This window comes from Sparus aurata, chromosome 10, assembly GCF_900880675.1.
Source record: "Sparus aurata chromosome 10, fSpaAur1.1, whole genome shotgun sequence".
NCBI lineage: Eukaryota > Metazoa > Chordata > Actinopteri > Spariformes > Sparidae > Sparus > Sparus aurata.
This window is the reverse complement of record NC_044196.1, coordinates 12,204,718-12,215,827: the sequence shown is the minus strand read 5'-3', so window position 1 is coordinate 12,215,827 and position 11,110 is coordinate 12,204,718. Positions and strand designations below refer to the sequence as shown.

At 44.1% G+C, this 11,110-nt stretch overlaps 1 protein-coding gene across 5 annotated transcripts; it reads left to right on the top strand.

Moving 5' to 3' along the window:
• The first annotated feature begins 4,779 nt into the window (after positions 1 to 4,779).
• Positions 4,780 to 8,263, top strand: LOC115589183 (mucin-5AC-like). Of its 5 annotated transcripts, none has more exons than XM_030429933.1 (2): positions 4,780 to 5,446; positions 5,510 to 8,263. In XM_030429933.1, the coding sequence occupies exons 1-2, from the start codon at positions 4,838 to 4,840 to the stop codon at positions 8,081 to 8,083; spliced, it is 3,183 nt and encodes a 1,060-aa protein (XP_030285793.1). In that variant the 5' UTR covers positions 4,780 to 4,837; the 3' UTR covers positions 8,084 to 8,263. The 5 variants fall into 5 exon arrangements, with proteins under 5 accessions (XP_030285793.1, XP_030285797.1, XP_030285796.1 ...); XM_030429937.1 differs by having other exon boundaries at positions 4,780 to 5,488; positions 5,825 to 8,263; XM_030429936.1 differs by having other exon boundaries at positions 4,780 to 5,509; positions 5,657 to 8,263.
• The last annotated feature ends 2,847 nt before the right edge of the window (positions 8,264 to 11,110 follow it).

The following is an 11,110-nucleotide window of genomic DNA, read 5'->3' as shown; positions in this document are numbered from 1 at the left end:
TTAATTAATTTGTAAGTAATTTAAAACAGAAATTAAGATTACAATGCATTTTTTTAAAAAGCAACTATTTTCATTTATTCATACCATCGACCTAGTCTTGAATGACTCAGGCTATTTGTTATCCCCCCTAAAACATTCTAGTGGCCCTAATCGTCTTCATAACTTTGCAATGGTTGTCCTGCATTACATTATTTTGGTCTGTTGATCTGTTGAAACCACAGAGTACCAACTAAAGGCATCAACAGTAATTTCATTTTATGATCCTTGTTACAGTGAATAAGTAATTAAATTCCACTTTGATGCTGAAATTTAGACATAAAACCTTTTGTAATATATTTTGTTGATTTGTGTGCTAACATTATCACAAATGTTTCTAACAATGTAGGTAGCTCAAGGCAACAGTGCCTTTCATTAGGTTGACTGTTGACTTCCGGGAGAGTGAGGAAGGAAGTGGATGAACTAGACTAAAGGTTAATAAAACTTTTAAACATTTCTTGTGAAAGAAGTCACATATTGTACATTTAAAATCAATTTTATTTTATTTTCAAATCAATTTTATTTATATAGCCCAAAATCACAATCACATTGCCTCAATGGGCTTTACAATCTGTACAGTGAACAACATCCTCTGTCCTTAGACCCTCGATTCGAGTGAGGAAAAACTTCACATGTTGATGGAAAAAAAAACCCTTTTAACAGAGTAAAAAAAAAACAATGGAAGAAACCTCAGGAAGAGCCACAGAGGAGGGATCCCCCTTCTAGGATGGACAGACATGCAATAGATGTCGCGTGTACAGAAAAGAGCAACAAATCACAGTTTACAAGTTACATTAACAGAAAGTCTGATACAAGTTATGTAAAGTGAGTGGATCCAGGAGACGACCGTGCAGGATGAGGCATCACCAAGTGGTGCCCAAGCCACACAACCTCCTGTCCACCATGGTGACCTGGAAGAAGAGGGCAGGCCACACGAGATAATTAGTAATAGACAGAAAGAGGCATCAAGATTAACAGAAATATAGATATGAGGAGATAGTGAAGCAGAGGAGAGCAATGATCCAGCAGAGCCCGGGGTGTGACGATCCAGATCAGTCAGTATTTCAAGGCAGCAGGAGCCCGGAAACGGTAGATGGTCCCAGGGTCCATCAGAAGGGAGCCTGAAAGAAAGAGGGAAGGAGGAGAAAGAGAAGGAGGAGAGAGAAGAGGAGCAGGGGGAGGAGGGGAGGAGGAAGCTATAGAGAGTGTAGAGAGTGACACAGCTTGCAGCTTGTGAGAACAGAAAACAAAAACAAAGGTTAGAGAAATGCGATATTGATCAGAATAAACAGATTGTTTCTCGTCGGCAACACATTGTAAATCTAGTACTATAGGAACTCATTGAGACTGACACCGACCCACTGAAGAAGCTTACAATTGATATCGAAGGCTAATTAAAGGCTAAATCGAAGACGTGAGTTTTGAGTTTAGATTTAAAGGCGTCAACAGAGCCAGATTGTCTGATGTCAGCTGGGAGGTTATTCCAGAGGAAAGGAGTCCAATAGGAATATGTCCTGCAGCCAGCTTACTTCTTCTTAATCCTGGGAACCATCAGGAGCCTTGAATTTTGAGAGCGTAATGCCCGAGTTGGAATATATGGTGTAATGAGATCTGACATGTACGACGGGGCAAGGCCGTGTACAGTTTTGTATGTCATCAGCAGCACCTTAAAGTCTGATCTTAGATGCACTGGGAGCCATTGCAGAGATGCTAAGATTGGTGTAATATGATCAAATTTTCTTGTACGTGTTAAGACTCTGGCTGCAGCATTCTGAACCATCTGAAGACTTTTAGTGTTCTCACGTGGAAGACCTGAAAATAAGGCATTGCAGTAATCCAGCCTACCTAATTTAGGCCAGACCTAATTTTAGCTATATTGCGCAGGTGGTAGAAGGCGATCTTGGTAATTTCTTTGATGTGCTGATCAAAAGAGAGTGTAGAATCAAAAGTAACACCTAGATTCTTGACGGTTGAGCTTTGAGAAATGACGCAGTTGTCGAGAGTTACAGTCACCTGATTAACATGGTGTCCCTGTCTGGCAGGAGCGATGACCAGCATCTCGTTTTTTTCCGAATTTAGGAGCAGGAAGTTTCACATTTCACTGTAATATTTGCTAATTTTTCTTGTTCTGTCCTCTGACCTGATAATAGTGTTTGGCAATGGCATTACTGAAGATGTGGTGCCTCCTACCCTTTGCCGCCCTCCTCCTCCTATCCATCATTCCCACAACAGCTGAAGTGGTGAGGTCGATGTTGGACTGTACCGGGTTTCTTCTTCAGGAAACTCCACCACGTGTTCCAGGAATCCTGGAGAGGGGCAATATCCTAGACCAGAACAGATACAAACCCATTTGCCAGACTTTGAAGAACTTGAAAAGTTTTGTGACGCTCTATGACACCACAAACAGGATTCCAGTGTTTTCTGCTTCCAAATACAATGGAAGCCAGGGTGGGAGACCTCAGAACAGCTGGAATATAGAACCGCAGGTAGGCTTGTTTTCTTTTTTTTAACCTACTTTGTAACTGACTTGTCTGCATCATTAACTTGGTTTTCAAATTATTACAGCTTGATAACCCAAGGGGCAACAAGAACATGCAGCGATCACACAGAGACAAGCTCTACATCAAGCAGGCTGGGCAATGTGATTACAGAAATAATCCCCAACGCCTCGATAGAGGGCATTTATTTCCAAGCTCTTATGGACATACTGAAAATGATAGGATATCTACATTTACCCTGACCAATGTTGTTCCACAAGTAGACCAATTCAACCAGGGAAGCTGGAGTAAAATGGAGCAGTGCATCAAATGTGTTATGGATGACTACTGCATCAACAACAATGGTCAGGTGGAAGGCTTTTTAATAATTGGAGCACAGCCAGGCATCAACACCCTCAACAATAGGGTTAATATTCCCTCCATGCTCTGGTCAGCTTTCTGCTGCTACAGTTGCAGTAAGGGATGGCTAGCAAGTGCCCACTGGGGCCAGAACATTCGAAATGGCGATGAATATCTGCCGACGAAGACCCTGGAAGAACTGCACAATAAACTGACAACCACAGGCTCAGTATTTGAAGCTTTTCCTGGGACACAGTGTCCTCTCCACACAACCGTCACTCAGTTTTACCCAGAAGTTAATTCTAAGTCTGAGGGCAGATGCAATTGTCCACCACTCATTTCAACTACTTCTGCCGCTCCAACAACTGCCTCAACCCCTCCAGTCTCAACAACTGCACCTTTCATTACCACATGTTCCCTGCCTAGTTCCACATATGTCCCACATTCCACCACGTCTGGCCCTCTTAGTACCACATCTGCCCCAGTCAGTACCACATCTGCTTCTTTTACTACCACATCTGCCCCTGTCAGTACCACATCTTCTCCTTTTACTGCCACATCTCTCCCTGTCAGTACCACATCTCTCCCTGCCAGTACCACATCTTCTCCTTTTACTACAGCGTTTACCCCTGTCAGTACCACATCTGCCCCTGTCAGTACCACATCTGCTCCTTTTACTACCACATCTACCCCTGTTTCTACCACATCTGCCCCTGTCAGTACCACATCTGCCCCTGTCAGTACCACATCCGCGCCTGTCAGTACCACATCTGCTCCTTTTACTACCACATCTACCCCTGTTTCTACCACATCTGCCCCTGTCAGTACCACATCTGCCCCTGTCAGTACCACATCCGCGCCTGTCAGTACCACATCTTCTCCATTTACTACAACATCTGCCCCTTACATTACCACATCTGCTCCTGTCAGTACCACATCTGCCCCTGTCAGTACCACATCCGCCCTTGTCAGTACCACATCTTCTCCATTTACTACAACATCTTCCCCTGTCAGTACCACATCTGCTCCTGTCAGTACCACTTCTGCTCCTGTCAGTACCACTTCTGCCCATGTCAGTACCACTTCTGCCCATGTCAGTACCACATCTGCTCCTTTTACCACCACATCTGGCCCTGTCAGTACCACATCCACCCCTGCCAGTACCACATCTGCTCCTTTTACTACCACATCTACCCCTGTCAGTACCACATCTGCCCCTATCAGTACCACATCTTTCCCTGCCAGTACCACATCTTCTCCTTTTACTACAGCGTTTACCCCTGTCAGTACCACATCTGCCCCTGTCAGTACCACATCCGCGCCTGTCAGTACCACATCTGCTCCTTTTACTACCACATCTACCCATGTTTCTACCACATCTGCCCCTGTCAGTACCACATCTGCCCGTGTCAGTACCACATCCGCGCCTGTCAGTACCACATCTTCTCCATTTACTACAACATCTACCCCTGTCAGTACCACATCTGCTCCTGTCAGTACCACATCTGCCCCTGTCAGTACCACATCCGCCCCTGTCAGTACCACATCTTCTCCATTTACTACAACATCTGCCCCTGTCAGTACCACATCTGCTCCTGTCAGTACCACATGTGCTCCTGTCAGTACCACTTCTGCCCATGTCAGTACCACTTCTGCCCATGTCAGTACCACATCTGCTCCTTTTACTACCACATCTGGCCCTGTCAGTGCCACATCCACCCCTGCCAGTACCACATCTGCTCCTTTTACTACCACATCTACCCCTGTCAGTACCACATCTGCCCTTGTCAGTACCACATCCGCACCTGTCAGTACCACATCTGCTCCTTTTACTACCACATCTACCCCTGTTTCTACCACATCTGCCCTGTCAGTACCACATCTGCCCCTGTCAGTACCACATCCGCGCCTGTCAGTACCACATCTTTTCCATTTACTACAACATCTGCCCCTTACAGTACCACATGTGCTCCTGTCAGTACCACATGTGCTCCTGTCAGTACCACATCTGCCCCTGTCAGTACCACATCCGCCCCTGTCAGTACCACATCTTCTCCATTTACTACAACATCTGCCCCTGTCAGTACCACATCTGCTCCTGTCAGTACCACTTCTGCCCATGTCAGTACCACATCTGCTCCTTTTACTACCACATCTGGCCCTGTCAGTACCACATCCACCCCTGCCAGTACCACATCTGCTCCTTTTACTACCACATCTACCCCTGTCAGTACCACATCTGTCCCTGTCAGTACCACATCTTCTCCATTTACTACAACATCTGCCCCTGTCAGTACCACATCCACCCCTGTCAGTACCACATCTTTCCCTGCCAGTACCACATCTTCTCCTTTTACTACAGCGTTTACCCCTGTCAGTACCACATCCGCGCCTGCCAGTACCACATCTGCTCCTTTTACTACCACATCTACCCCTGTCAGTACCACATCTGTCCCTGTCAGTACCACATCTTCTCCATTTACTACAACATCTCCCCCTGTCAGTACCACATCTGCCCCTGTCAGTACCACATCCACCCCTGCCAGTACCACATCCGCCCCTGTCAGTACCACATCCGCCCCTGTCAGTACCACATCTTCTCCATTTACTACAACATCTGCCCCTGTCAGTACCACATCTTCTCCATTTACTACAACATCTCCCCCTGTCAGTGCCACATCTGCCCCTGTCAGTACCACATCCACCCCTGCCAGTACCACATCCGCCCCTGTCAGTACCACATCTTCTCCATTTACTACAACATCTGCCCCTGTCAGTACCACATCCACCCCTGTCAGTACCACATCTTCTCCATTTACTACAACATCTGCCCCTGTCAGTACCACATCTGCCCCTGTCAGTACCACATCTGCTCCTTTTACTACCACATCTACCCCTGTCAGTACCACATCTGCCCCTGTCAGTACCACATCTTCTCCATTTACTACAACATCTCCCCCTGTCAGTACCACATCTGCCCCTGTCAGTACCACATCCACCCCTGCCAGTACCACATCCGCCCCTGTCAGTACCACATCTTCTCCATTTACTACAACATCTGCCCCTGTCAGTACCACATCCACCCTGTCAGTACCACATCTTCTCCATTTACTACAACATCTGCCCCTGTCAGTACCACATCCACCCCTGTCAGTACCACATCTGCCCCTGTTTGTACCACATCTTCTCCATTTACTACGTCTGCCCCTGTCAGTACCACATCTGCCCCTGTTAGTACCACATCTTCTCCATTTACTACGTCTGCCCCTGTCAGTACCACATCTTCTCTATTTACTACAACATCTGCCCCTGTCAGTACCACATCTTCTGCATTTACTACAACATCTGCCCTTGTCAGTACCACATCTGCCCCTGTCAGTACCACATCTGCCCCTGTCAGTACCACTTCTGCCCCTGTCAGTACCACATCTGCCCCTGTCAGTACCACATCTGCTCCTTTTACTACCACATCTACCCCTGTCAGTACCACATCTGCTTCTTTTACTACCACATCTGCTCCATTTACTACCACATCTGCATCTCCAACAACTACAACTGGTCATGCTACAACTACCAGTTCTCCCTCAACTACTGCCACTACACCCATAACTACAGAGACTCCAACAACTCCTGTTCCACTCACAACCACTGGCATTCATACAACCACAACTTTTCCTACAACCACAAGACCCCAGACTGCAACCACTCCACCAACAACCACAGTCCAAACAACAACCACCAAAACTACTACTGCTACAACTTCCTTGACTACCACAACCACAACTACAACTACAAAGAAGAACGATGAGGAGGAGGGAGAGGAAAATGAGCAGGACATAAATGAAGGACGACCAAACATAGGAGATCTAGCTCCACCTTTCTTTTTCTTAGGTGCTGGATCGGCATTTTTTGGAGGTCTGGGATCTTTCTTCGGAAGTGTTTTTGGTGCAACAGGTGGTGCTTTAGCAGGAGTGGCAGGAGCAACACATTTGGCAAAAAATGTCCTTCCAATCAATCCGCCTCCTGTTATTGTCGCTCCTAAAACTGAAACTACTCCTCATCCAAAGGTGTATCCTACCACAACCATTATGTCTGTTATAACTCCTCCTACTATTCCTGCTAGTACTGTTGCCGTCACTGCTAGCACCTCCACAGTTCTGCCAGACAATATGCCTGTTGTACCCACAAGCCTTAACAAAACCACCACTCCAGAAAATGACATTACTATTCTTCCAGCAACTACTACCCAGCAATCATCGGCTATTCCTGCAACACCTGAAACAACATCAAACCATGCCAAGTCTGCTGTGACTGTGACGTCAACCCAAACAGCATCAACTCAAACTGTGATTTCCAAGGAACACACTTCCACCAAACCTTCTCCAGTCACTGCGACAGTTTCTGCCATCCCTAAATCTGCCACCATCACTTTCACTGACATTACTACTGCTTCAACTACCACATCTGCTCCTTTCACTACCACATCTGCCCCTGTTTCTACCACATCTTCTCCATTTACTACAACATCTGCCCCTGTCAGTACCACATCTGCCCCTGTTTCTACCACATCTTCTCCATTTACTACCACATCTGCCCCTGTCAGTACCACATCTGCCCCTGTTTCTACCACATCTGCCCCTGTCAGTTCCACATCTTCCCCTGTCAGTACCACATCTTCTCCATTTACTGCAACATCTGCCCCTGTCAGTACCACATCTTCTCCATTTACTACAACATCTCCCCCTGTCAGTACCACATCTGCCCCTGTAAGTACCACATCCACCCCTGCCAGTACCACATCCGCCCCTGTCAGTACCACATCTTCTCCATTTACTACAACATCTGCCCCTGTCAGTACCACATCTGCCCCTGTTTCTACCACATCTTCTCCATTTACTACCACATCTGCCCCTGTCAGTACCACATCTGCCCCTGTTTCTACCACATCTTCTCCATTTACTACCACATCTGCCCCTGTCAGTACCACATCTGCCCCTGTTTCTACCACATCTGCCCCTGTCAGTACCACATCTTCCCCTGTCAGTACCACATCTTCTCCTTTTACTACCACTTCTCCATCTGTCTGCCCTATTCCTACTTCAAATTCCTCGATTGTGTGTCCGCCTCTTACACACATATCTGTTTTTCACCATTACCAGAATGTCATTGCCTACTACCAATCATTATACCAATACCAGATTAATAACTAAGAGGTGTTTTGTGCTGACATATTCATAGTTTCCTCTCCCGAATCTCTCCTATATTCTCTTTATTCTGAGGTGTCTTTAGGGGCTAAGGGTCCTTTTGTATTTTGCTTGTATAACAGTTTTTCTCAATTGTTTTCACACAAAAACTGGTACTTGAGACACAATGACCACAACATGTAACTCATGCACCAACCCCCTGAACCAATTCTGCTCAACTACAGGCACAATTCCTGCTTTACACTTAAATTGCAGTTCTAAAACACACTTTTTTCAAAACACTACACACAATTCTCTGCATTTGGCACAATTTCCATAAAGACAATCTCTTGTTTTCACAAGGAACACACTGTCATTCAAAATTCTATGTCAATTGCCCTACTATGCACACTGACTCATCACATGGGCAAACACCTGGACACCCTACACAACACACTCATTCCACCAGATCAGCTCAGGTACGTTGTCATTTGGGACAATGTAAGTTTCCACTGAGCTGCTCTGGTTCGTAACTGGTTCACTGCCCACCCACACTTTATAGTTGTTTATCTCCCTTCATATTCTCCATTCCTCAATACTATTGAGAATTTTTTGTAAAGTGTATGACCCAAATCCACAAATCCACAAATGCATATACCCCTTCTCCAAGCTATGGAAGACGCATGTGGATATATAGCAGTTGGTGCTTTTCATGGCTGGATTCACCATGCTAGGTGATGTTTCTCTTGCTGCTTGGCCAGGGAAAACATGGCTTGTGATGTGGATGAGGTGCTGTGGCCAGACCGGAACAGAAGAGAGGATGGAGCATAGTTTGTTTTGTTTTTTACTGTAACTGTGTACAGTAAATTCTTCTGTTGTTTTGTAGGTAGACCGTATATTGTTGTATATGCACTTTGTGTTGGTTGGGATGTACACTGTGTACATTGTGTTTGTGGGAAAAATAAAATATATCTGTTACCGTGTATTTGTGTGTTCTGAGTATAAAAACAATATTCTCAGATATTTTACAACACACTTATGTATGTACTGACTGTAGTAAGTGTAACTGAACAAAACAGACCTAAGTCATGATGAATGAAGAAGAAGTGTTTTCCATTCATCATAGTGTTTTACACTGAGCACATCAGTGTTCAACTGGTTCTTATAAATGTCTATTCATTTGATGGTTTGTGTGTGTCATTTGAAAACAAAACACCATTTTGAGAAGAAATAATATTGTTTTGAATGTAAAGTTTCATTTTGCAGGAGAATTGAGGGGTTTTGCTCGTTGTGTGTGTGATTTTTGATTTGTGTGTAGAGTTCTGAGAGCATGAGGCATGCTTTCTGAAAATGTGTGTAAACAATCGAGAAAAACTGTAACTGTATGTCTTGACAACCTATTGTTAGACCCTACTCATCAAATACAGCAGCTTGTTAAACAGCCTTCGGCTTTAAACTATGACACTCTACCTACCCCTACCCCAAGGTAATACTGTAAGTAATATGTAAGATCAGGTCGCACGTTTTAAAACTGGATTTTTTGACTGTTCTTGACATTGTCTGACTTTTGCACCGAAACTACTTGGTTAGGTTTAGGCACCAGAACTACGTGGCTAGTTTTAGGTAAATAAACCACTTAGAGTTAGGCACTAAAACTACATGGTCAGGTTGTGAAGCTATAGCAGGCTGACTACAGCATCAAATCTATAAGTGTAGGGCCTCTGACCAGGCTGCTGTGTTTGAGGCGCTGGGAGTGAGAACAGGCTGGTACTGACTATGTTTTTGAATAATGTTACAATGCGTTTATTTACCTTATATACCATATTTCAAATTGCCTGTGTGTTTTAAAGGTGCCATGCTGCAATGATTGCCTTGCCTCCACCATTTTAATTTAAAGTAATGAGGGAGACTGTGAGTGACCACTGTTTAAAGCAACAGTTGTTCATACTCCCCACAAAGACAGAATCTCAATTTGTTCTTGAACAAAATAGAGTTTTAATCAACATTCCATTAAGCATCTGTGTTGACTATTGTCATAAAATATGTAAAAGTGATAATACATAACATCATCAACTGTCATTCTCTCCTGCTCTGACATTGTTTCCATGCAGTTTCTGCATTTGTAAATTTTTTGAGAAGGGTAAATCATATATGGTAAACTGTAAACTGTTCGATCAATATTATCTTTTGCCTGCAACTGTTCTATTCCATCTAATTAAAAAGACAAATCAAGACAGTCATGTGTTGGTGCATCTTTTATTTTCACCAGCAGGTGTCTTTAACTCTGTACCTAGGAATAGTACATAGATCAGAGTTGAAAACTTTCCCTGTATGAGATAATATATCTAGATTAAAATGCTCACTTGGTGGTGTAACTGTCTCTCCCTTGGTCAGCTCCTGGAGATTCACAGCAGCATGACAGGTAGCATGTGTTATCTTTAAGAGGAAACTCTCACCGCAGTCTGCTGAGTGTCAGGTGAGAAATAGAATGAAATAATCCTGTGGAAATAAATGGACTCAAAGACGTAATTATTTCTATGTTGATACCAGGAAAGATCGTATAGATATGTTTCAGACAAAGAAAAATTTCGACATTTTCAGGAATGTTTGTCCCATATTATTGGCTGAAAGTTAGATGAGAAGTTTGATTCACACTGTTTGTATTGTTTGTACACTAAATATGAAGCTAACAGCCAGCAGACACTAATGTAACTTAGTGTAGGCCTACAGAAACTGGTTGTACCTGTCCCCTGGACTGTCTTCACGCTTTCGTTTCTGCAGAGATTAACAAAACAAACCCAATATAAAGTGATGATTTGACAGTGTCGTCTCAGCTCTGTGGGAGTGAATCATCCATGAAGGAGGAAGTACACCTGATGCTATTTATAAAAAAAACAAGAAACTCTGTGGTCTAAGAAATTGACTTTTAATGGACAAAAACAGCTTGTCTAGAAAGAAGCCAAATCTTGAATTTAATCAAATATTCTGGTCTGAACACAGGACTTTAAATTGTGCAACTTACACTTCAGAGTTCATGTTAAGTAAATGTTGTCC